This window comes from Hippoglossus stenolepis, chromosome 8, assembly GCF_022539355.2.
Source record: "Hippoglossus stenolepis isolate QCI-W04-F060 chromosome 8, HSTE1.2, whole genome shotgun sequence".
Lineage (NCBI taxonomy): Eukaryota > Metazoa > Chordata > Actinopteri > Pleuronectiformes > Pleuronectidae > Hippoglossus > Hippoglossus stenolepis.
In genome coordinates this window covers 3,576,027-3,603,384 of record NC_061490.1, presented here as the reverse complement: position 1 = coordinate 3,603,384, position 27,358 = coordinate 3,576,027, and the positions used below count along the sequence as shown (strand labels likewise).

The 27,358-nt window shown below is 41.6% G+C and overlaps 1 protein-coding gene across 1 annotated transcript; it reads left to right on the top strand.

The window, feature by feature from the left end:
- The first annotated feature begins 1,696 nt into the window (after positions 1-1,696).
- Positions 1,697-27,358, top strand: emc2 (ER membrane protein complex subunit 2). The gene is made up of 11 exons (XM_035163752.1): positions 1,697-1,794; positions 2,550-2,663; positions 6,598-6,662; positions 7,613-7,698; positions 9,695-9,752; positions 14,144-14,229; positions 14,535-14,594; positions 18,245-18,326; positions 18,569-18,679; positions 20,516-20,620; positions 26,810-27,358. Exons 1-11 carry the CDS (start codon positions 1,755-1,757, stop codon positions 26,894-26,896), a joined length of 894 nt encoding a protein of 297 aa, XP_035019643.1. The 5' UTR covers positions 1,697-1,754; the 3' UTR covers positions 26,897-27,358.

Here is a 27,358-nt window from a genome sequence, read left to right as displayed (position 1 = left end):
ACTCTGATTGCTTCTGTCAGAAATCAAAATATAATGGCTGTGAAGTGTTTCTACTGGAATATTTATTTTTTTCTTCATACATGGAGACTGAAAAGGAAAATATATATATGCTTGTCCCATGTGCCATATGTGGGGGCTTCCAGAGCATGGAAACCTACGTAAGCAACAGTCAAGTAGTACAATTTGGGTTTTCAGATGGCTGCAATTGATCTCCCATATTGTGACATTTCTGTACAAGAGCGCAGCTCCAAGTTAAACAGATGCCTTGTGTCAAGAGGCTTTTTTCACCCCCACCACATACAGCTGCATCGCAGAGTTATAGACAGCTTGTTCACGGAGCACTTTTCCCCTCATGCCACCATAAAGTCACAGCCACTGCACAGTGTTTATTGCAGGCCACTATTAGGGCCCTGGCCTTCAGTGGCACCTTGGCAGACAGGGGAAGCCCTCTGCCCCAGAGGACAGTGTATGATTGTTTGGATGTGGTTTATTTGGTATTTCTTGTTCCAGTGAAAACCCAACCACAAATCAACTGACTGCTATGTGCAGACTTACAAAATTACAAGTGCACAAATCACCACAGCTGAGCGTAACTTAAAGTGTACACATTCTTTTTATTTGTATTCATGAAAGAGTTGATGACATTTCATTCTTCTCATGAGCACTTGCTCTCGCCTGTAACTGATGATGCAAGGTTTTTTAGAAAACCAGTGTCCTTTCGACATAAAACTTCTCCTCGTGGCCCCTTCACAACAGAACGTCAACAAAGCTTAGCTGTGGGCGATGCGCTCTGGATATGACATCAGATCACTGAAATGTCTCTGTAAGCAAGTTTTTACTGCAACAAATATCTAATGTGGTAGGAGAGAAGTGTGTAAGGGAGCAGACGCGGCATGGGGATGAGATTCACAGAAGCTCCTGAGGGAAATCAGGATGGTAGATGTGCTTGGAAAGCACATTTCATATTTCAGAGGACACTGATAAATTGTAGGCTCAGACAACTTTCCCAGCCAATTCTTAGGAGAGGAATGACAAAGACATCATCTGGATTAAATGCTGTAACCTACTTACCATCATGCTGCATGTTGCTGAACAGTGCAATGGTCATAGCTTTATTGTTATGATTATCATTAATATTGTGGTTGTTTTATGTTAATACAAACTTTAAATAGACTTTTAAAGAAACAAGTCAAAAACAAAATGATTAAGTCATGTGATTGATATGAATATAAACGCTTTTTAAATGAACCACATCAGTTACTTTATAGAACAAAAAACACATGGTCTAAATACTACTTATTCTTCTCCCACTATTACTACTACTACTGCTACTACTACTACCATTACTACCACGACTACTACTACTACTGATAATAATAATATATTGAGAGTTTGTTGTTCTTCTTCTTCTCGTTTATTATTACAAACTTAACTTTAAATAGACTTTTAAATAAACAAGTGAAAAACTAAATGAATAAGTCATGCTGTTGATATAAATATATAAGCTTTTTTAATGAACCACTTCACTTACTTTAAAGAAAAAAACATATGGTCTAAATACTACTTATTCTTTTAGTACTATTACTATTACTGCTTCTACTACTACCAATAATAATAATATATATTGACAATTCATTGTCATATATATACTGTATATATATATATATATATATATATATTAGTTTTTTTTAATGCCCCAAGCTGGTAAGTCCGTTACGTAGGCGCACGACGTATGTTGTGAAAAGAAAGAAAAAATGGCGTCGGTGTCAGAACTGTACGACGTGGGTTGGGAAGGTAAGATTGAAGATAAACTAGATTCTCCTCATGTGCCATTGAGACCAGTGGGTTTCTGTTCGTGTGGGAGCATGTGCGTCCGTGTTCGTCCATGAGGGAGAGTCGTCGTTGTCCCACACGGACAAAACACAAGCGAACAAGGCAACGTGACGTGCGTAGCGAATGCTAGTTAGCTTGTCTGCTAACTCCCCGGGTTCATCCAGTCATTCAGTGAACTCACACCGGCTCAGTAGCTGTCTTGTTAAACGAGTTATTGGTGATATCAGTCGCGCTTCGTGTAGCGAGCTGTGTGTTTTAGTCTGACAACTCCCTGTCTGTGGCCGGTTAGCCAGTCATGGTGGCTAACCGGCTAACGCTAGCTGCAGCTACGTTTGAATCGATCTCTGGTTCTGTGACTGAACAGCAGTAATAACTACAGCGATGTAATAATGATGTTACAACCACGCCGTGTGCACGTATGAGTGTACACGTAGCACAATCATCACCACAGTGGCTTGAAGTTGTTCTTATTTTACACATTATGCGATAATATGCATACAACGTATCCATTCACTCTCCCAGGGTGTCTGAAGATCCCCGATACATTAAGTCGCATCACCCACGTCAGGTCAGATGATGATAATTCAATGCAAACGTTATCACAGCAAAGCTTCAGTCGTGAGTTGCACATTCCCAGAGTTGCAGTACCAGACTTTACACACACGTGTTGATACAGACCACAACTGTCCTCATGGTTTTCATATCTTTGGCCACAGAGATGAGAGACAAGCTGCGCAAATGGAGAGAAGACAACTGCAGGAATAGTGAACAAATAGTGGATGTTGGCGAGGAACTCATCAGTGATCATGCGTCAAAACTGGGAGATGACGGTAAGTGTTTCAAGACAAAATGAATTAGCACATACAGTAAGTCTACAGAATGTTTACAAAGGATACACATAAAAACAGGTGGGCGAAATGGCCAAATATAATTCCCTTATATCAAGGTAAAAGTTTTCTTATCTGTCAAAATAGATATATATAATCTGGAAATGTCACATTCTTATTCCTTTTTTAAATACTTGACTTTTGCTCCCGAGTCAAGGTTGTGGTTTTAAACTCTTCTTTACAAGATTTGAGGTAGATCAAATCCTCACTGTGCTTGCACAATGCATAAGCAGAACTCTAGATGTTGGTCTCCTGCCCAGCTCTAAGCACACGTTTCAACTTCCTGTTTTAGACGTGCTTTTGTCCTTAATCAACTCTTGTTAGCAGACAAAACATGTCTGTTTTGGTAAAAACACAATGAACTGCTTATCCACTTTCCCTGGAAGCTGCTCCCTTGTCACATTAGAGTAAGAGATGAGTATAACCTCCAGTTAAAAAATAAATAAATAATAATATTTACAGAGACTGAGACCACACTAATGTTATTAACTGTGCGTTCATCTGGACAAACATAAATAGGTACAGGCATGACTGAAAGACTCTCTCCTGAAGTACAAGATCGCTTTCATAATACAGACAACCTGGAGATTGTAAAGGGAAAAGGAAGAATACTTCAGTTGAATAATGGATGAATGAGATCAGGTTAATATTTTTTATTTATCTTAGCTTGGTAATATAGAACATGAGTAGACCACTCACAACACAAAGACAAGCAGATAATTGGTAAAAGTAGAAAATTAATTTGAAAGATGATTAATATGTAGATGTACAATAAGCAGGGATATTATTGACACAAGAGTAACAGGACAAGTACAATGGTGTGAACAGTTTCCTTTAGGGAATCTCTGCTGCCTAGTAAGTACATTATGCTTTTTTTCCTCATTTTATATATCAAGCAACAGTGAGTTCTACCAACCATTAACATGTCAAAAGTCACAGTTTCCTCTGGGACAGTTCTGTCCTGTTGCATTACCCTGTAAAACTCTCCCTTTTCCCCCATTCTCATGATTCATACATTCCTTAAAGGGTTGGATACACACTAACATGCCATGGTTTAATTGAAACCAACTCTTAAATTGGCTGTGAAATAGGATGGCAATTATCAGAACAAGAGTTGGCATCATTAAAGTCAAGAAAAACTTCAAGCGTTTGTTTGTTTTGGCATAACCTGGCAGTGTTGGGGTGGAGTTGGGTTTTATTTTTATTTTCAATTAACACAGGATGTTTGTTGGGCTGAACATGTCAGAGCAGTCTGTCAAGCATGTTTTACGAATTCCATTAATAGGCTGCTGTAGCCAAGCCATTAGTCAGTTTGATATAATGTTACAGTTGACAAAATTATAATGTTTCATTAAACATTTAATTTAAAAAAAATGTTTTTAATCTACAATTAATATAAATTTGCAAAACACAAAATATAACATTCTGTACTGTCTTATATATGACACTTAATACAACTTTACAGTACACAGTATAATGTATTGTCTTACCGACAGTTACCAAAAGTAAAACAATCAGTTTAAATCATACTGAGTAAGATTGACAAGTAAATTAATACATAAAATGACAAAACTTCAAAAATAACAAACAGTTTTAATAGAATGGTTGTGTTGGCGATTGTGCTCAACATGTCTTGCTTTACTAGTTTTCAAATGGAACAACCCTGACATTTTCAGACTGGCTTGATATTGGTTTTATTAATTTGAAAACAGGTTTGGCAAGATTTGAGCTTTCTGCCCTAAAGAAATCTCTGTAAGAATCATGGAGGAGAAAATACAGAAAACAGGTATAGGTAGAGCTGATTATATCACCAACTACAACCACTCAATGTATAGATCAGTATTAAAATAGCAAGATAGTGACTTTATCTGGCCCATTTACAGTATATTTAAAAGCTGAACTGCAGAGATATACAGAAGTAAATTTTTTATGAATTGACTATTGTTATAGCTACTGGGTGATACTGGAGATTTGAAAATTCAACATCTTCCAAAAATGAATTTGACTGTAATGTAAAAATCCATTCAATAATTTGTTGGTGAGGGAAAATGTCAGTGTTTCCCACAGAATTTGATTCCATTTCTGATGGTAGTTGATGTATACTATACCTTTTGTAGACAGAATCATTCAATACAACTGTATATAAGGTGCACCACTGCAAACGTTGTACTTTCCAAATGCTTTGTTTCATATAAATAGCCAAACAATACTTGTGCACAGCTCTATATCTGTTTACTGTCAGTCTCACCTGTTGCGTCTCCCCACTGGCTCTCCCACAGCAGCATTTTGGCTGCTTTCCTCCTCCTCTCTTCCACCTCTCTCTTCATCAGCTGCAGATATCCCTCCCTGACCCTCTCTTCCTTGTTGTATATGTTCGCCCTTTGGACTCACTTTTCCTCATATCTAAAAACACCGCTGCATGTTAGATAGGGAATGGCTGCTGCTCTTTGGTAAAATGTAAAACTGAACTATCCGACTGTTGGTAAACATTTCCATTGTTATAGTAAGCTCCAACAATCACAGCTGTCACTATTACACCTGAGGATTGTGGGTAGTGATGTACTTGTCCATGACATTGCAAATTTTTCTTAAAACACAGTTGATATCATACCGACTTGTGGCCTCTAGAGGAGCAAATAACACTGTTTCACAATCTGGAAGCCATAAGTCATTCTTGGTTGGTTAAAATATATGGCTGATAATCAAAATCTCTATTCAGAAAATGAATGTGATTTTTGCCTCTGGAACCACACTGTTGAGCTCTAGTCTTCTTCCTCCTTCTGCTTGTGCTCATCTTTTAATTCAGAGTGCACACAGAGAGGAGAGGCTTTTCACAGATCAGTCTCTTGTTAGTGTGTGTGTGTCGGAGAGAGAGAGAAATAAAGTGGAGCAAAGAGGGACAGAGCGAATAAATAAGCTGTTTTCAGCTCTATAATGAAATTAGCTTTTACCCATTTGAAATAGTGATACAAAATTGAAAAATCAATATGTAAGATTCTTGGAATAATATTGTGCCAATATAAATAAATCAGTGACTGGAAAACACTGCTGTATTTATTGAAATTGCTAAATCTATATTTTTTAGTGAAAAAACATTTGGAAGTAAAAATTTGTTCTGCCATGTGAACTACAGTAATGGTTTACACAGTCACTCTGCTCACAGAAGAGGATGAGAAATGTTTCTTCAGCTGCTCTAGTTTCACAAAACATGAACATGTTTTTACGTAGAAATGTAGCTCACCTCTTTTCCTCTGGTACCATTAACACCCCCTTCTCAATGTGTCACCCATGTTAGTAGAGAGTTTCAGGACGTCATCTAATGATGAGGAGAATTAATTAAGGGTGCAGGTGCATGGCCATTTTCAGTTTCACATTTTCAGTTGAACTTACTTTTGAAAGTGAGAGGTCATCATAACAAACATAAAAACATATTTTCCCAAATAGGGTTATAACAACCCAATTTTTCTTAAATGTAATGTTGTTACTGCAATTAAATAAGTTATTTATTACAGAGTCACTGCTGGCAAATAAATACCATGACTATAAAACCTAACACAAGGGCGTTGCATGTTACACAGTGTTACACAATTGTTAATATAGCAGCGCTGTCCAATTTTGAAGTACATGTATTGTTTCTAACAAGGGACATTGTCATTACCATGATGGACATAGTAAATGGAGCATTACCATTTAAATGAATTGAGAAAGTTCTTTGAATGAACTCTTCAGCTGTTGATTCACTTGGTGGAAGCCTGTTTGTGTGCAGATGACGAGGACAGACGTACACGCTCAATACATCAATTTTTCATGTTACATCGGACAGTGGAAAGGAAAGGGCGTTAACACAGTCTTCTTTGTGTGTGTCTCTTCTGCCCAGTATGGATTATTTATGAGCAGGTGATGATCGCAGCGCTGGACTGCAGTCGGGATGACTTGGCTCTGGTAAGTTTTTACTGCACTTCCTCACACACCCAGGAGCTTCAAAAGCAAAATGTACGCTCTCTCACAGCTATTCCTATTTTGCAGCACCCGTTCTGCCAAATGTGAAAATCTGATTTTCATTTGGCCAAATGGTATTACTCTGTCTGTACTTTGGAAAAACAATTTGCTGAGAGTTGGAATTAGAGGGTGTAGCAAATGAGAGGAGAAGCATGCTTCAAGTGTTAGCTGAACTTGGCCATCATTTACTGCCTTTTCCCCCCAGGATTTATTTGCCTTCCTAAAGCTTAATGTGATGTTTCTGAGTTCATGTTCTGAAATATTCATAGATCTGAAAAACAGTCAAATGTGCACAAGATAAAAAAAGACAAGAGGTCAGAGTAATTGAAGTGGTTCATCTGTAATCAGTATGGAAGTGACAAATCCTTTGGCAAAAAGAATGACTCATTGAGAACGAAGAAGGCAGAACTCAGTCATTAGAAATAGTTGTCTGTTGGCTATCCTCTCAGCTCTGCTGCCAGACGTTTAAGTAAAGCACAAGGACCAGACTTGAGCTGATGGATAGCGCAAACGATTCAGATCACGCTGCAGACTTTTCCATCTCATTCAGGATAATGCTGAATGTGATTGCAACCATTCCTTACCTCTTACACTTCTCTCATCAAACAAAAAAAGCTCTGAATAGAGGGGGAAGGAAAGTATCCTCACTCTCCTCTTTTTAATAGCAAGCAAGGTAGCCCAAATGGGTAACATATAAACTGTGAAGTTTATTTCTGACAGTCTGCTTTCGTATCACTGTATTAGGTTTGTTTAGCTGGAACAATTCAAGGCAGGTGGTTCGGGTTGAAAAATCACGAGTATCTGTCGAAGTAAGCGTGTGAGAGCATGAGTGTAACACAAAGTTTAGTTACAGCCAACTGTAATTGGTCTCTCCTCTGCCCACATCCTTACAGACCTGTCTGCAGGAACTGAGGAAGCAGTTTCCAGATAGCCACAGAGTGAAGCGATTATCGGGCATGAGGCTGGAAGCTTTGGAAAGGTAAGCATCGGTCCGCTCCAGAGATAAAAACAAAGAGGTGACAAAAAAGCACTACCTTGCTGTTATTTATGATACTTTGGGAGGATTGGGGGCAAGAACCAGTTACCAGAGCCTAAGTGGTACAACGGTCTGGGTGTGTGTCACTACAGTATGTGTGTGTGTGTGTGTGTGTGTGTGTGTGTGTGTGTGTGTGTGTGTGTGTGTGTGTGTGTGTGTGTGTGTGTGTGTGTGTGTGTGTGTGTGTGTGTGTGTGTGTGTGTGTGTGTGTGTGTGTGTGTGTGTGTGTGTGTGTGTGTGTGGTAGGGTGTGTTTATGTTGGATAACCCAGCATTCCTTAGGAGAGGAGGGGAACATAGAGAGGAAAGGTTCAATGCTGGGTAGTCCTGTGGCCCTTTTGCCTGAGTTAGGGATTCCCGGGAAGGAAGTGGTTTGATCCCACTGTTATTCTGGGGGTCCCTCAATCTTCTTTGGTTTCTGTTCTTTATTTGTTTTCTTTATTTTGTCACTCCTCATCTTTTTTCCCCTCCTTATTTTCATGCTTTTTTTCCATCCTGTTTCGGTGTCTGGGCTGCGAGTATGTCCCCTAAATATTGACATGTGCTACAATTTCAATTTTTGCCACGAGCCCTTCTCCTCCTCCCTCAATGATATGTTTTATTTTTGAATCTGCAGTTTGTAAAAAAAGTAAGCAGAATGGAGCATGAGCAAGAAAGATAAACAAGGGGGGTATTTTAGTTTGCTCTGAGCTGAAGTAAGGGTAATTCAATCTGTTTACTTCCTCACTCACATTCCCCACCCGGATCACCATTGCTGGTTTATCGGTTATGTCAGAGTTTATGTGATAATTGAGAGTGATTGCTTCGGCACTGTCAGATTAAATAAACGGCACACTGGGATCTAATTGGCAGCAGACAGAGCTACACTTGAATGACACAGCTTCAAACGGCAAGGCCCTTCCCCTTCCACACACACACACACACACACACACACACACACACACACACACACACACACACACACACACACACACACACACACACACACACACACACACACACACACACACACACACTTGGTTCCTAAATAAATAAAGCAAATCAAAGTGGCTCGTGAGTGGTTGCCTGGTGCCATCTGAAATCTCCCAAAGTGTGGCTGAGTAATAAAGTGAATGTGAGGGAAGCAGCAGCGCTGGAAGTGGGGCTGCTCAGCGTTAATGGAAACCAGAGTTGCTTCTGTCTGTTGCTGGCTGTGGGCGGGGCAGTTTCTGATCACTGAACCCCACCTTTGACTGCTAAAATGTTAGCATTGCAGATTGCCCCCAATAGAAAAAAAAGTTGAAGACTCATCCGTCAGCGCTTGATTGGACATGACAAGTAAAGTTCACATGCCTCCGATTCCCAGATTTCTTTACCATATGATTTGATATTTACAGCTCATAAATTTCCCTCTTTAAACAGAATCATGTGGGTGCAGTCCAAGAGTGTAGGCTAGGCTGCGTATTGTGTAAGATATTGTTGCTTATCAAGTTCATATGTATGTATTGTCGTATTATGTTCGGGCCAAGAGACAGACAACTGGACCTGAGCAGTAGCTGTGGACCTGGAAAGATGTAAAAGCAGCAATTTGATTTTGTTTAAAGGTGAATCAAACTGGATCCAATCAAATGAAAATACAGACCTCAAAACAGTACATTCTGTTTGTATTGATTTCATGACTCATTGTGAAGTGATATAAGCTTCTCACAATGTTGGCTGCGTGACCAGCAACCTAAACTTAAATGAGTGTTTATTTCCTCCTTTAGATCACCACTGATTTCTGTACAGAGTCACTGTAATCACAGGAACCTGCCATGCTGTATACAGAAACTTGACTACCTTGAACTCTGGTTGATTTCCCCACCACCTAATTTTAGCCAACTGGGGACTAGGATCTGGGATTGGTTTAAAAAAAAAAAATAATAACCAACAACTTTGTCTTCTTTTCTCTTTCTCTAAAGATACGACGAGGCCAGCAAGCACTATGATTCCATTCTTCAAGATGACCCCACCAACACGGTAAGACTGAGGAGTTGGGACAGATTGGGGAAAAATCTCTCTGCTTAGCATTCTACTTTGCGTCACTCTGTGGTCTCAGCTTTTTTGGCGGGCTTTAAATCTGCCAAAGCACTTTGGTGTCAGTGGTGTGAGTTTGCTAAGTTAAACTCCCCTTGGCCTCCCTGACCTCAACCGCAGTGCTGATCAGCCTATCACCCACACAACTGAAAAGTGTTTAAGGGGAGGTGGGGGTGATTCATGGTCTTAGTCAGTGGCAGACATGTTTGGTGGAAATAAAGTGTAAATAAGGCTCTGGCCTTTGAAGACAGTGATTTACTGGACCTTTCAGACCCCCACGCTGGACCAACAGGACTGAGCTCCTGTCCTTCTCTGTTGTCGTCTACCAGCTTTGGGTGCAAAGTCCTGCTGATAGGTAGACGCAGACGAGCCCAGAATAACCCTAATTTCTCTGAAGCACTCTCTGTGCTTCCTTCTCTCCTCAATTTTCTATTCATCTCTGTGAAATGACTTGCAGGAGCATGTCTAGCCAATCCCACACCACCATCTCAAAACATAATGTACCTGCTGTAAATTGTTTCCATAAGGACATGTGGCCACGCAAGAAAATAAATCTTTTAAAGGGTTTTCAAAAGAAACCATGACCTTATTTATTTTGGCTGTACCCCTCCCCCTCACCCCAAAGATGTTCAACGTGTTTCCTGTACCACGCTGACATATGGATCGCTTTAGATGTGTTAAACATTTTTCTAGCTAGAAACAACAGCATAGACGTCCTTGCTTTGGATGCCATGTGAAGATTCTTCATATCTTCAGCTGTCTAATCTAATCAAATAGAAGCCTTACTGAAAAAACCCTCTAATAATCTCCACCTCTCTTTAATGTACCCCACCCTCCCTTGCTTTCACTGTGGCATAGAGGAACAGCCTCCTCATCTGTATGTTCCCGCCTCCCACCATGCTCTGCCACAGCTGCTGCCTCCCACCATACTCACTCCCACCTTTACTTTGTCAAGACCATCTTTGTTTATTTAACACTTTTGTTGCTGTTGGAAGTTTGCAAGTCGGATTGGCAAGTCAGACTTTAAAACGAGGGATAGGACTGTTTTCATGGGCTTGTTCCCTCAGTTTCAATTTAAAAGAGTGCTCAGGTCGCAGGAGTATTTTTCTTTTTAAGTAAAAGGATTTCACAAATCAGTTTGAAGGGCTGGAGTAAAATATATAGTAAATATGTTTTTATTTTTTATTTTGTCCAGCAAGTATGTGCATTTCTATTGATGATGATGTTGCCAAGAACAAAAGCCATACAACAAACTGAAAGACTACCAACCAATACGACTTCTCAGAATTTCTCAGTCTTGTGGTGTATCCATCTTTAGCGATGCTAAAAACAGCAACATCTTGCAAAAACATTTGTGTTTAGTGATAGTCTACTTTCCTGAATTATGCTGAAGGCTTGTTCCATGCCTGACAAGAAAATAACATAAGGATAATTTGCAGTGAATTATCTGAAGATATTCTGTCCCGATTATTCTGTCCAAGACAAGATTGAAGTGAAAACCACAAATCGCATTATTTTCTTGTAACACTGTCATTTTCATATACAAAATGTGTGCAGCGCCAGCGAAATTTTTTTAAGTCATTGTCGTAGTGTGCAACAATTTGCTTTAGCATCCATTCACTGTTTTTACAATGGGAGTTGTAATTTCAGTGAATCCCACGGCACCTCCCAGACACAGCACAGATCCTCAGGGGATTCCAGAGACATCCTCGGAAAGGGAACGGTCGGTTTCCTGGTCTCTGAATGCTGGATACTGCCACCCTGGCGAGTGTAGGATGTCAGTCAAACATGGGGCCGGGAATGGAACAAAACAGACAAATAGGTTCTCTGTCCATGGGATGTTAACCTTAAACCCTTTTTTTCCCACAATCCTTGTCCTTAATGACTTGGGTGTAGCAGTGGCAGGTGGAGCGATGACATGGTGACATCGTTCGGGTCACCTGTTTTGCAGCGAGGGCTATCTCCTCCCTGCATGTTCTCCAACATACTCTTAAGAATCGGGTGAGGGATGGGCCTGAGAAATGGCGGAAAATTGGCGACCACAAGGAAGACTTGCGAGGCATCCCAGAATGCGAAGCAGAGATTGGAAACTGAGCTGTTGTAATTACAGGCTGTGGAATAGATGTGGTACCCATTAACCAAAATTGTTGAATCAACAAAAATTGCTCAAGGTTTTTTTTTTTTTGCCATGGCGGTGTCCAAAAAATGTTTCAAACTCTTAGCCCTTCCATTGCTTGCTATGTTCCAATACCTACAGCAATGATCTGGCAAAATTCTTGTCTGCGTGCGTAAATGCATTTTCTTTCCACCTTTTTAGTTCTTCTTGTGAGTATTTTAGATCATGCAGTGACCTCAACATTTGCATACACTGATGTGCCAATTGATCATTTGTTTACAAATGGATAGATTCATTCGTTGCATTAAAATTGAATCGCAATACTCTCATTTTACCATAATCGTTCAATATAAACAGGTAGGATTTCTAAAATAAGCCACTGAGGTCATATGGACGACTCTTGAGGTTGACCCACAATCAAATGCAATTACAGATTTATCGTAGAACAAGGTTTCATTTGTCGGGGTTAAGTTATTTGAAATTGAAAGCCTCAGTCCTGAATTATTTCAAAAAAGTAAGGGAAGAGCTTGACTTAAAAATTTTAAATATGTTTTGTAAAGGGTCATAGTGGAAAATAAACACCTTAATTGCTTTTGTATACAAGAAAAGTTTAAAGCATCATAAAACATTTGTTTAGTCTGACACTTCTTCCCTTTTTTCCTCCACCCTTATTCACCTACGTAGAGTGTGCTAGGTGTGCCATCCTTGTTGTGATGTTTCTTATTATAAAGAGAGGTTGCGGTAGGTCATAAAAAGCCAGGGGTGATGTAAATAATCTACTCCTCACTCCTAAGGCCTCCTCAAAGCGCTAATTAAAAAGGAATCACGACAACAGAGGGATCAGACCCACTGCCAGGTTTTTCTGGATCATTAGTTAGAGAAAGGAGGAGAGAGAGGTGGTTTGGAATTGCTTCTCGTTTAATAAAGTGCTGTGTGACTCTTAGGGCTACCAACTTCCATATGTTCCTTTGAGCCCCAAATGGTTCTTTATCTGGGAAAGAAGGGAGGTGGGTGTGGCGATGGTGGGAGTGCACAAGTGCGGAACTCCACATTTAACATCAGTATAGAGTTTGTTGTACTTTTTCTGCTTTCTCTTATTTGGTATTGGATGAGAAAAGATCCCACATGCTTATACTTTGGTCTGAAGTGAGCATAAATTCCTGAATATCACATAGCATCAAGTTCTTTGTTTTATAGTCAGATGACACAAAAGGGGAAATAATGACCTTTCACTGTTTATTGTTGCTCAATAGTTTCATATCAGATTTTAATCATCAAACAAAAATAGGTGAGGTGAGGCTGCAGTTTTTCTGTAAGTCGTTGTCTCAGCTTGATGGATAAGTTGTTTTCTTATGATGGATGTGTCAGAAGAGGTCCAGCTTTACAGCCCGCAAGACATGACTCATACACAGCCATCAGTAGCTCTGGTTATGAGTATAGAAGAGGAAGCCCCATTCAATCAAGTGCCAGTCCATAAATAAAATAGGCTGTGGTAGGGTGGTGCACTCCTAATGGAGTGGCAGCCTCCTGTTAAGGTTTTCACTCACAACCAAAGGAGGGAGGAGGATTGGGGGGTGGGTAAGTAAAACATTTGGTAAAGTCAGAGCAGCAGGAGTAATACTTTCTAATTCAGATTGATGAGAATCTAATCCACCTTGAGGTCACTTCAACATCGGAATGAAGCGGAAAGCAATTTTCAGCTGATGTAAGTTGGGCCGGTGCAGTGCTCGCTGCGTGCCGTGTCGGCAGGAAGACAGGCGTTGGGGTTTGGGGGAGTGTGCCATTTTCCCCACTTGGTTAGGGTATGACTCACCACTTTATCTCAGCCACTGAACTCACTCCAACTCCTACACTTTGACTCATAATGTGCGTGTCCATCTCCTGTTGGCCACTATCTCCCCTTACATCTTGGTCAACTTAGATTCATTTCACTTCCCCAGTTATAATATGATTGAAGTTAAATAAGGTGTCACATGTATCTGCACCCTTTGTCTTTTTACACAGTTGCTGTTGTAATACACTAAAATGCTGTTTCACCTTATATATTATCATAAGAAGAATCCGCATTATTTAGTCTCATGGGAGTACCAACACTAAAAATACACAAATGTAGACACTGAAACTCACAACTCTTGCACTCACTCCTTCTCTAACCCCCCTCCAGACAAACACTGGAGGTGCTGAGGTCCTAATCCTGTGTTTACTCTCTGCACTACAGGCAGCAAGGAAGCGTAAGATCTCCATATTGAAGGCCCAGGGGAAGAGTGCCGAAGCCATCCGGGAGCTCAACGAGTATCTGGAACAGTTAGTATTTCTTTAAGATGGGGAGAGGGTCAGAAACCCCCTCCTCTCAACCTCCCCTGGCTTTTATTTTAATTAAAAAACTACTCTTCTTTCAATTGAGCTGGCACAACTTGTGCATAAAATACTAGAAATTAATTTCCTTTACCTCAAAAGTTGAATGACTGTCATTATTGGTATTGTAATAAGTAATATTGTACTTGCATTTTGACTTAACTATGTTACAAATACATACCCTGATTTGAATTCACTGTAATGACTTGATGAATTTATAAGCAACGGAACTTATTGACATTTTGTGTTTACAGGTTTGTTGGGGACCAAGAAGCGTGGCACGAGTTATCAGAGCTCTACATTAATGAACATGAGTAAATACTCTTTATTTTTTATTTTTATACAACATATTTTGAAATCAGTTTGAATGATCCCCAAGAATGAATTGTGACAATGAAACAGGGACAAATTTGAATTTGGCAAGACAAGTTAAAAAGAGGTCAGCAAGTATGATTTTTAAAGTTTCATTAACTGTTGTTATCCAGCTTTACAACTTAAAAAAACACATTTTTGTATATTTTGTGTAGTATATAAGGGATCTAGGATTACCTCAAATTCTGATATGGATGGCCAAATTACATTAATTGTCTATTTGCCTTCTCAAAATACGGATTTCTGTTAATGATGTGAGCCACCTTTGTAATTACATCCTACCTGTGTTAGACTTACTACATAACATAATCTACCTTTTATTGCAAGAATCACAGAATAAATCATCAGAAAAACAAGGAAGAAATGGTAAATATCTCAGTGGGATAAAAAGCAGTAGAAAAGATAGTAATAGGGTCAGGACATGCAGGAAATGATCTTGAGCCAATGCCGTTGTCTGTTTAATCTCCACACACCCTTTATTTGAATAGTTAAGCCAAAGAAGAAACACAAGTGCTCCTTCTCATATCCGTTTAAACCCATTGGCATGGTATCACCATGCTGGACACACTAGAACAACTGATTTGAATATGAATGTTTTCCTCATAGAGGCAAAGTATAACAAAAATGAACAAGGAATAGGTCCAACACCCTGCAGAGCAAAATTCATACTGTATAGCTGATGTTTGTTTCTGTGATTCTAATTCTAGTATACAAACTTCCTTAGAAATTAGTTGTCTGTTTGCAGAACAGCCACCATATGTTTTGGATGAATGTCAGTTTAACACTTCAGACTGATGGCTTGATCTCCAGAGGGCCGTTGGATTGGCCACAATAGAAGGCGGTGAGATTCCTAACTCAGCCAGGGGTCTCAAAGGAACCCTGTCCATGTTTGTCATATAAGAGTAGTTTAATAGGATTTCAGTCTTAAGTCGCCTCTCCTGAATGTGAGAGTAGAAAGACTCCCAGACCCCCAACTGATATCTCAGTTGCTAAGGAGAAGTGCCAGACGGACAGGAGCATTGCAAGAAAAATATATTGCCTCCTCCAAGGATGTTTTTGTCTGCGTTTGTTTGTTTGTCATTTGCAGAATTCAAAAACTACTCAACCAATTTCTTTTTTATGAACTCTACTGAGTGCCATTCTGCCATTTAGTTCTTTGTCACGTTTTATCGTAATAGTCTGGGGCTCAGAGGCTGCTGAAGCTGCATCTGTTATTGAACTGTTAAACTATGTGTTGTTCTGGTATGTCCAGCATGGGGATTCAAGATATATTCTCCATCTTGTCCTATGTTCTAAAAAAGTGTGTGTGTGTGTGTGTGTGTGTGTGTGTGTGTGCGTGTGCGCGTGCGTGCACGTGCACCCCGGTTGCACGGTTGCTCTGATACTATAGTAGTGGGAGCAGGAATGTGTAGCACGGTGAGAAGGCTACTTATTGGATATTTCATGCCTTTGTCTGAGAGGCTTTCTTGTTGTAGTAGTCAGAGGAAATCCAGGGGTGAGCGGATTATCTCCCAGCTTATCCCCACACTTCTAATATCACACCATTCACTCCCACAGCCCCTTATCTATAGGCGTGTCAATTTCGTTTCTTTGTTTTCTTTATTTTGGGTTACAAACTCCCATTTCCCCTCCTCCTCCTCTTCCGGATAGCCTGGCATTATCGCCACTTTTTTCCAGAGGGATGGAGCGGGAGGCTGCGAGAAAGGAAGAGAGAGAGAGCACTTACTGTGAAATTCCCAGGAGAAGGTGGTGGCACTTTTCTTTCCCCCCCAAGCCAGAGAAAACAGAGGCTGATGGAGAAGCGAGCAAGAGAAATAAACTCTCCTCCCCTCACTGCACAACACCCTGGGAGCTAAGAATAAACAAAGCAGTGTGTCTCTGCACTGCCATTGCAGGGTTGTTAGGGTTGCAGCAGACATCAGTGTGAACACATTCAAACTGTAATTAATATCCTCTGAGTTGACACTTCTAAAACAATCCTCACGCCAAAGATATTTAGACGTGGGATTATTTTTGCCTGTTTGCAAGCATTGCATGGAGCCGCTGTTGGAATCTGCAATTGGCGCTCATTCTGACCCAGCCTGTGAGACTGTTCAGCAAAATTGGACTGGTCATCCAAAATTACAGGATAAATAGTAATAATTTTTTCAAACATACTTTGGACAGTCTGAATCCATTTTTGTCTTATATGCAGTCAGAATGTGGTATTAAAATGGGGGAAAGCCCACTGCTGATGGTTTTTACTAACCTCCAAAAGAAACAAATACGATTCTTACAGTCTCGCACATGATGGTGGCTACAACCTTACTCAAGAGCTGTGGTAAAGAGGGAGCTTAGGAGCAGCCGTAGGGAGTAGCTTAGTGTCGGTGGGGTTTGATGGCTCGGAGGAAGAGCGCAAGAGGTGAGGGTCTGGCTCCGGTACAAGATTCTAGTTGATGGCTGATGGAGCAGGCTCTGTTGCAGGCCACGGCCACTGCACGAGCACATCTGAAAGTTTTTATGGAGAGGAAGTGGTAATTGTAAGCAGCCCCCAACCATCCAAGCCCTCTGATCTCCCCCTCCACTCAACCCCTTCCCCCTGTTTATTTCTTTCTTTCTCTGTCCGCACCTTCCTTTCCCCTCCTATGCTGTTAATCTTTCAGCTAGTTACTTTGGCAGACTTTAAATAGCCTGATAAGTTCTTCATGTTGTGGCAGGCAGCATTTTTGCTCATTTGGTTCCCGCGAAAACTTCCCATTTGCATCATATCTCACACATAGTGACAAAGAGGTCCCTATCTTGAGAAGCCCGGTGACACATGCAGACCTCTGTAGGTCTTTTAACTGCTAATGTTTATTCAGAAACATGTAAAATCTGCTCAGAAGTGAAACATTGACTACACAAAAATTATTGTGACTTTGAATTAGTTTGACTGTGTTGACAGAAGGCCGGTGCAGCCCTATTTTTCTGCTGGTGTGTGTGTGTGTGTGTGTGTGTGTGTGTGTGTGTGTGTGTGTGTGTGTTGCCTTCCATTTGTTAGGTGCGTAGACGTTTTATGGCTTTGTGTTCCAGTGATATACTGTGTCTTAGCTCAACTTGGCCTGGTACCGTGAAGGGGAAACTGTGTATTAGAAATGGAGTGGCAGCAGATTAGTGTGAGGTCAACAGCTCAGCAGTCTGCTGCTGAGAAGTGATCTCATCTGAGTATAGGCACAGTGTGCCAGCTCTTACTGTAGTGCTGACCTCAGGAAGGTAGTTAACTACACATTAAAGGCTGAAAAAACACACAGACGAAGAAGATTGATCCTCAGTGTCCCCAAAGGAGGAAGACTCACCATACTAGATAGGCTTTTACCTTTCCAGCTGTCTGCACTGACTAACCTTTACTGTAAGCCTTTAAATAAACTTTGTCATGTGGTGGATCTTTACGGATCTCTGCAACATCCAGTGGGCTATAAGTCTGTCGCACCCGTGCCCCATGTCGTTTTCAATTCAGATTTATACCTGTAAATTTATTGGGCATAGATGTTGTGCTTCACAGTTGAGCAAGCTAAAGGATGACATATCCACAGCTGTATCAATCGGCTTACTGTTTCTCTTGTCATTTCCATAGCTATGGAAAAGCTGCGTTTTGTCTGGAGGAGCTGATGATGTCCAATCCTCACAATCACTTGTACTGTGAGCAGTACGCTGAGGTAGGTACGCGCTTGGATGTCCATCATCAAGCATGGGGGCAAACTGTGGAATAAATGTTAGAGCTCTGTGAAGGGTGCCTTTCTCAGTAACAGAGACACTGACACATACTTTAACGTCATTGGGAATATAAGCTCATGAAGGGAGATGTGTTTACATGGGGTTGTCATGTGTTGCTTATTCAGATGTCCTCCTGTCATTGCTTGAACTGCCCCTCAGCACAGCTTAATGCCTTTTCACACAGGTGAAGTACACTCAGGGGGGACTGGAAAACCTGGACCTGTCCAGAAAGTATTTTGCCCAGGCGCTGAGGCTGAACAACCGAAACATGAGGGCATTGTTTGGTCTGTACATGGTGAGTACGGCTCTGCATGGAGAGAAAGTGAATAGAAAAGGCGAAAAAACAGCAGAACCTTTTTTTGTTACCCTGTGGTTTGTCAAGGTTGAGGCTGGCCAGTGAGTGTGTCAAGTAACACTGTAGTGCATGTGTATGTGTGTGTAAATGTGTTTTTGGGGGGGAGCGAAGAAGGGGCTGTCAGACAGGTCAGCTCACTGCTGACTCAGACAGTGAACTCCAGCATAGGAAAAGTCTGCCCCTCTGGAGCTCTTTACTTTAGTAATAATACCCCTTTAGTGAGACCTTCTTTATGTTTATGACTTAAATAAATAACGTATGCACAGAGAGAGAGAGAGAGAGAGGACAACTGCTGTAAGCTATCCGACCTGGTGCCAGTTTGATTGTAGTCTTGGCCAAACTGCCTTTTCTTCCACGTATTTGTTTAAATAGGATGTTGTCTGCTCGCACCAATGCATCACATGTAACTGAGAGCTGACATAAAAACACAAACAAAGCAGTGCAGTGAATAAAGCGTTGAGAGTGGAAGCAGGTCTAACACAGAGAGGCCCAGTGTTTTCCTCCAAGCAGCAATGGGATTCTTCAGGTGGTCCAAGCACCTCCCAGCAGCCCCGGACCCTGTGAAGTCACTCCAGAGGTTTAGGCAGCGTACAGGAGGAGCAGGGCAGGGTTCAAACCCAGACATTCGCTTCTGTTAACTCTCACGTTTGTTGGGAGATGGAGCAGCCCCTGCACGGCTTCCTGACAAGTCCTCTGCTGACACTCTACTTTTTAATGGATACTTCAGGAAAAAGATCTGACAAGATTCTACTCTGGATCGAAAACGTTGTTTAATAAAATTTTCTGTCGCACGGAGTGGCATAAGGTTGAATGCGCTTCTTTGTTTTTGTTTAATCGCTTTGGTCCAATTTAGTTTTTTTCTCCTTTACTTCAGGTGGGGGCTTTTATCCATTATCAGTCACTGATCTGTTTGAAGAGCATGTTTTGCGCATTGTCAGCTCTGATCGCAGGTCCGTCTCCTGACAGGTGCAAGAGGTTCAGTGAAAGGCCATGAAACTTTCACCATCTGAGTCAAGACTTGCTAGCACTGACCACAGTTGGGTTGTGGGTTAGTTACTCACAACACTCGCGTGGGGATTCCCCTCCATAATGGTGCACACTGTTCTGTGGGGATAGCCTGTCTGTGTTGACATCATCTAAATTGAGGTTTCTCTCGAGTCAAAAAAAAAAAAAAATAGAAATAAAGAAAACGCTTACTAAAAAATACAGAAGCCAAACCATTTTATAGAAAAAGCAGGGCCAGGTTGATTGGTGTGTAGTTAAAGTTTCAGCACGCTGGTAGGGAGGGCTTTGAAGTGCAGGCAGGGTAAGCCCTCTGGGGTTTGCTGTGTGGAGATGATGGCAGGAACATGGGAAAGACATGGGATTTGTGGTTCGGAGGGGAGCTGTCGGGGCAGGCAGAAACCGTGATTCACATGGCGCTCCTCTCGCTGCTCACCGGGTTTTCCTTCTTTCGAAGACTTACCAGGCCCTTTCATCACCAGGAATCGATGGTGTTGGAGAAATTAGGCCCCCGTTAAGTGACAATTTACGTATGAAGCATTAAAACGCTCACTTTTTCCCCCCATAAATGATTTCTCCTGTGTCATCAGGCCAAGGTCTGTTTTTTCTCTCCATTCTGCCACAATGACTAGTGGAGTGGTAGATGGTAAGAGTGGTTGCACATTCATCTCAATTACGCCTTTATTGCTGTTTCACCAAGTTTTGATATAAGAACACCCCTCTTCCCTCTTCTCTCCTTCTGCTTCTTCCTCCCGCTTTCTGTTTTTCCTCTAGTCTGCAAGTCACATCGCTGCCAGTCCTAAAGTTAGTGCCAAGGTGAAGAAGGACAATATGAAGTACGCTGCCTGGGCTGCCACTCAAATAAATAGAGCCTATAAGGTGAGTCATCATAAGACTTGATATAGCAGCATCTAGATTCAAAATATATTTTTTCTTGCCTCCATATCTTTAGTGTCTGTCTACGACTGAGAGTTTTCACTTTTTCCCACATCACAATTCATTTTACCAGACACTGAAAACCACCGACCATATTGTTTTATGACTCTTCTGTTGTGTTTGAGCTTTCATGGGGTATTTGCACACAATGTCCAAACATCCAGAAATCCCCCTCATTTGCATAGTATGCAAAAAGTATTTGCAACCACCAAGTGACCCGTGAATGCACAGCAATCCTGATGGATGCCTTTGACTTGCAGCGCTGAAATTACAACCCTGGTGTCTTTCAGTGTGTCTGGGTACATTTACTGTTGATGTGTTGACTTAAGGCCACAATGTCTGGTAAGACTTTATCCCACACCCTGGCTTCACAGATGAGCTTCTCACGGAGCCACAAGTGGATTCTCCGAGGACGGCAGTCATGCTAGACTGTAGCAGGGAGTTGTCTAATTCATTGCTTCAGTGATCTTCAAGTTGAACTGAACCTTGAAGATCCGCAGCAAATTCACGAGCCTGAATTTAGACTTAAGTCGTGCATGGTTTTCCTAACAGTGTTTAAAATGAAATCAACAATCTCAATTATTTTCCCAGAGGTGTTGCTAAAACTTCATTACTAGGGGCCAATAAACAGATGTGTGTCCATTTGAAAGTGTACACGTGTGCCCGCATATTAGTATCTGCAAAGTGTTGAGGGGAAAAAGTGAGGAGCTGCTTAGATTGTTTAACTAAAATGGTTTACGACGTTGTTATGGCACCCTGAGTATTAAAGCATATTTAAAAGAAATCTTATTTTGCCATACAAGCCCATATGTGTTGCTTATTTGGGCTCCGACAGTTAAACATGTAATAAGTGGTTCTTTGCTCAGCCTGTGTGGGTCCTGTTGAGAGAGAGAGAGAGGTTCCCTGCTGAGCCTCTAAAGACCGCGTCTCACCGCACTTGGCTCCTCTCGCCTCATAGACACATTTCATATGTCGAGCACTCAGACATGTGTGTGTGAGTAAAGTCACGGAGAGTGGCTGAAGCTCCTGTGAAAGAGAAGCTCCTGCTTGTTCCTGTACGCTCAAGTTGAGGTGGAAATGAACCGTCATGACCAAGGAGGTGTAGCTTGTTTTGTTCAGGCTCAGACTTAATACACAGAGATAGATCTGTTTAATTAAAAAGAAAAATGCAGAGGCGGTCTTGGTCAACAGAATTGGTCAACTAAATGTGACCGTTCCACAATACACGCCACTTTGATCAGAACGCTTGCTGACCTTACCTCACTGTCTCAAGAAGTGTTTGATCCCAGCAGGGGACATGATGGATATCTCCAAGTGCAAATGTTTCATCTTGTCAGGGGCCTCAAAGAGGGAGAGGGACAAAGTGTTTGAAAATGAAAATCATATTTTGAGGAAACTTGGCAGTGTCTAAACTTTTGAAGGACATCAGTGAAGCGTTATAAGAATCAGGCTTTGACTGGACATCTGAAGTTGAGTAGACGGTAAAAGGGCTGCTGACCCTATTTCTTGTGGACATATCACACTAATTTCACCAAATTTAATATTTGTGTTTCAAACTGATTATGAATTCATTAATGCCAGTTGCTTGGATATATGGAAGTAGATCAAACAAGCTTGGAAACAGATCTGCAGCAGCATTGCAACTTCATCTGAAACTCATTACAGGTATTAGACAGTACTGTAACCAGTAGTGTAGCACATGTTTTCCTTGCCTAAATATTTTCTTTATTGCCAGGGAGGTATGAGAGAGGGTTTAACCACAGACAGAGGACACACGTGTGAGATTGATGATGTTGGCTGTTATGAATTAGCTATTGCGTGTCTGCAACAGTCCATTACGTTTCATTTAGCTGACGCTTTTATCCAAAGCGACTTACAATAAGTGCATTCAACCATGAGGGTACAAACCCAGAACAGCAAGAATCAAATCAAGTACAATTTGGTTCAAAAAAGCCAAACTACAAGTGAATATGACAGCTTTTTAGAAAAGTCCTAGTTGCTCATTCACACCATCAAATTATTGTAAAACTAGGGTTGGTAAAGCTGGACAAGCTAGCAAGATCAGCCTATACCTTGAAAAAAATGCCACAGATGCATCTCACCCCCTCCCATTGGCTCTCTCATCAAAGCTATGCCCCCAAACTCATGAACGTGCACTGCCTGACAGCTGGTAGAAGCTGACTTTTCAGTGACTGACTCACTAACTTCTGGCCATGGTCTCTTCTTTAGCAGTGTATAGCTGCTTTCGGACATGCAGGGAACTCCTGAGATTCACTGGACATTCTCCGGAGGGGCTGTGTGTGTTAACGCAAATGTCTGACTGAGAGCCTCCGGACTTTCTGTGGACTTTCTCCTGCGTTTCCAATACGGGACAGAGGGAAAAAAAACTAAAAGAAACAAATATCTCAGAAAGAAAAACTGTGCCATACATACACCTAGAGGACACAGACGAAGATGTCAAAAGAGCTTTTGATGATAAGAGCTGAGGCTGGTGTCGATGTACTGTAAACAAACACATGATCCCCGCAGCTGAATTAATTTGTTACATCCTGCCTCTGTTTGCTGCACCTTAACGCTCTGGAGATTTCTGTGTTGTTGTGAACGCGTTTGAGCAGTGAATCTGTTGTGCATGTGTGAAAGCAAATTTTTCGAGCAAGTCCGGACTCAATTCTCAAGAGATCCTCCGGAGGTCATGTTTGAAAACTGCTTTTGTCTTTCTGGTTGTTGACTCCGGTCTAACGCTGTGTCTTACGCACCCTGGTTAGTGACAGAGGTGTCGTTAGTGTCAGATGGCTACACCACTGAATTCAGTCTGAATGAAACGATTGGCCAAATTTATTGCATTCCTGCAAGGGTCACAGACACCGGCTTTTTTTCCGACACTTTTATTACTGATGGCTATTAGGACGTGAAAAGGATTTGAACAAATAAGATGAAAAGTGTTTCAGAAACAGCTTACCAGCCAAAGCATTAACTAGTTACTGAAGTTGCATTAAAATCATTGCCAGGGAAGCCAGTGTGTGCATCACCATAATAGATAGACCATGTTCTAGTGGCCCTGAAGAAACTGTTTTTGGCTGTGTTGTTATGATGTCAGACTGAAATACTTGAGCTCTTCTCTTTGAGACCAGTGTACAAATTGTCAAAAGAGTTCACTCTATGGTTTTGACCCCATGCTGTTGATAATGAGACACCTCAGACAGTCACACCTTGGTCCTTCGGGGAACATGATGTGAGCTGCATCCCACCCTTCTGCTCCTGCCCTGGTGTACAACCTCCTGTATTTGTTTAAGTTGCCTGGTAACGGGGTTGTCCTGGGATTTCAACTCGGCTGTGAGTGTGCATGCACAGTTTGTGTATGCAAGCTCGGCTCCACGCACATGTGAACTTGTAGATGTTTTTTTTTAATGGCTGCTGTGTGAGAAGAGGTAAATGACAAGGTGTACTGTTGCCTCCTTAATGGTTTCGCTCCCTCGCCCCAGTTAACTGACTTCTGAGATCTTGAAAAGGAGCGGCGGTGTTGGCCTCAGTCATACAGCTGCGGGCTGCTGAGGGCTTGTGCTGGCTGATTGATAGCCCCTTTAAAGCGTTGCTCATGTCAGTCGTCCACTTTTATTAGGCCCTTGTACCTGGTGATTGTCATACCTCAGTGTGAGAAAAAGGTGGGCAGGTGAGTGCAAGTGGGAGCAGACGTCAGCGAGAGGTCACAACTGACTGGGGCTCTTTAAACAAAAAAGAAAAGTAATTACCTTGGTTGAGTCGGCTGACATGTAAAAGACCTGTAGATGTGTGGGTTATAGGTGCAAGAGGCTTTAAAGCAGTCCGGCATTTCCTGCCCTGCTGCCCTAACTCTCCAAACAGATTCTCTGATTAGCTCTTCTGTCACGGACCACGGTCTCCCGCTGCGTCATGACTCTATTATCATATGCTCTAAATAGACGTGGAGCTGTCTGGTCTGCTCCTACTGTTTTAGAACGGGGCAGGAGTTAATGTGGTGGTCTCACCTCAGGCTGCGGAGATAATTGACTACCGGGCCCGGGGTAATGGTGCATTAGGCAGCAAGGCAATGAAATGCACTAATCATTATAGCTACCAGACACACACACACATGCGCACACTCACGCCCTAAATCTAGAAGAATGAGTCACAGTTGGAAATTACGTAGCCAATTGCACACCTTAGCCAACTGCCCTCTCTAAGTTGGAGTTTGGCAAAAGAAAAAGGAAAAAAGTTTTGCCATGGAAATCGAGTATTGGGTAAAGTTAGTTCCTGTTTGTTTAAAGCCTGTGCAGGACCAAAAGTTGATCGAATTAAGGTGTCACAGCAATAATAATTAGTGCTTCATGATGAATGTAGGATTAAGCTGTTTTTGTGTTTTATTCTATTCTAGATAGCATGTGGAGGAGGAGTCTGTTCTGTTGGTGTATTGGGGGGGGGGGAACAATATGCCACCATTGGTGAAAGCAGAGGACTTACATTTCTTCAATTGGTTTTTAAGTGTTGAACTAATTGTGTTTACAGTGTCAGTGTCATTGTTTCAGTCTGAGGGAGGACACCATCTCTAGAGGCTCATCTCTCACCTTGAAGAAATGTAGGATCTGCTCTGTTCAGTGACAGTATTGCCATGTGGTTGAAACAGTATCCGATGTTTGACTCAGGGTAATGGTGTTTGCATATTAAGTTAACTTAAAGGAGACTATGATGCTGTTGTCTCCTGCTTGTCCATCCCCAAGGCCAATACAGAGCTGCATGTTTGTTGAATTTGTGTACCTGGATTGTGATAGTCTGATTGATGCGATTAATTCCTTGTCTTTAGATTTAACTAAAAAAGATGAGTTCCTTTTCCATCACCAGTAGAGGAGTTTGCTGTTTTTCCCCCAGTGAATGATGTTCGACGTCTCGAACGCACTGAAAATTAAGGCATTCTATTACCATACTATCTTGCCAAATTAGCGTGTTCACCTTGGTGTCACGTTTCCATCACTTCTAATAGGAGCCGGAGCTGATTCAAACTTTCGGGTCATTTGACCCGGAAGTTATTGTCGATTGTTTCCCAATGCAGACAAAAGCCAGATGTTAGTGGGTGTTAATGGGCGTTTTACAAGTGGAAAAGGCGCTTTACACAGGTTTTAAATTGCAAGAGCTCCATCAGTGGCTACTGTTATCTGCCACAGGGTCTTTTCTGATATCACCATTAAAAGTACTTTAAGATGAATAAGTTATTGAACACCATTGTTTGTATCCTAAATTATATCACAATTTTGTTTTGTTGTAATTAGTGAACTTTAGCGTGCTAACATTCTAAATGTAGCTGAAAGCTTCTTAACATCAGCTTGTTTGCATTGTCATTGTGAGTAAGATAGCCCATTAACGTTAGCATTCGTTAGCTAACACAGCCTTGTAGCCCCGTGACCTGCTGTCACGTCATGACAGACTGAAACTTGCAGCAGTTTGATACCTCTTTGGAGACATTTCATAAAGCTTTATGTTGGTGGACAAATGTGCCGAGATGAGGTTAATTGGACTCACCCTTCGTTATATTCCTGGTCCCCTGCCCAAGGTTAAGGAAGTTGTTTCTCTTTGCCGTGTTTTGAGGGGATGCCTCGTCTGTTGCCAAGATTAATTGGAAAGAGAAATTGTGTGCCTGTGTGCGCATGCATGAGTTATCTTGTACGTGCTCGTGGATTATAATTTGCGGCACTTCCTGTGAACCCCCGTGGACACGATGCTAAAATTAGAGGGCAGTGTTATGTATTCCTGAACTAGAGGCTATGGAAGTGGACAAATGTGGGCATTCTTATCTGAGCGCACACAGACACTCCAACACACGAACACACGAACACACACACTGAAAAATTGCATTTATGCAACAGTTTTTTTTATTCTTTTCATGACTTTTTACCAATTCTATCTAATGACACTTGTTGTCTCCAAGATCATTATTGCCTCTGGGACAGGGATGTTTTCTCTCAGTAAGTGGAGCATGGTGTACGGTGGATGAGTTTATCAATGCCTCCGTGAGGCTGTGTTCAAGTGTGTTTGGCTGTTCATTACTTTAGTTGGCAGATGAGCTGATGTTCTCTTTTTCTCTCCCCTGCTCTCTGCCTTTCACCCTCCATCTCTGACATGCAGCTGGCCGGTCGCGGGACTAAGGAGAACAAATGCTCCATGAAGGCAGTGGAGGAGATGTTGGAGTCCATGCAGATCACCATGTCCTAGGAGCCGGTGCCCGTCTTTGTCCTTTCTGTTCAGTTGGAGCAACATGGCAGCTCAAATAGTCTTGCAATGTGACCAGAACCAGATATTTTACTGTTTCTTTCTCTTTTGGTTCTGTAATTGAGTAAACTTGACATGCTCAATGGAAGACGTTTATTTCCCACCCAGCTGGTACCTACAACTGCAACAAGTACTAAATAGTATGAACCCTGTGATCTTCCTCAGACTGGACTAACCTATTCCCATCCCTTTCTGTCTTTTAGTTTCACCTTGAACTGATATCACTAATTACCACATCATAGCTATAGCCATGTGACCAGTAGAGATAACAAGCTGTACAGTAACTGCTATTTATAAAGACAGTATGGAGATCGCACCTGTTCACACTGAAGTGCTTTATCGTCTCTGTTGTGTCTGTAAATTACACATCTTAAATAAATAAAAAATGTTTTTCCTTTTGTCAAA

Bases quoted from the DNA above. Each gene is read 5' to 3' on its own strand.
- emc2 (XM_035163752.1), top strand. From the start codon at position 1,755: ATGGCGTCGGTGTCAGAACTGTACGACGTGGGTTGGGAAG. The intron at 1,795-2,549 runs GTAAGATTGAAG...CTTTGGCCACAG, and splicing joins GTACGACGTGGGTTGGGAAG to AGATGAGAGACAAGCTGCGC. The intron at 14,595-18,244 runs GTAAATACTCTT...TCATTTCCATAG, and splicing joins CTCTACATTAATGAACATGA to CTATGGAAAAGCTGCGTTTT.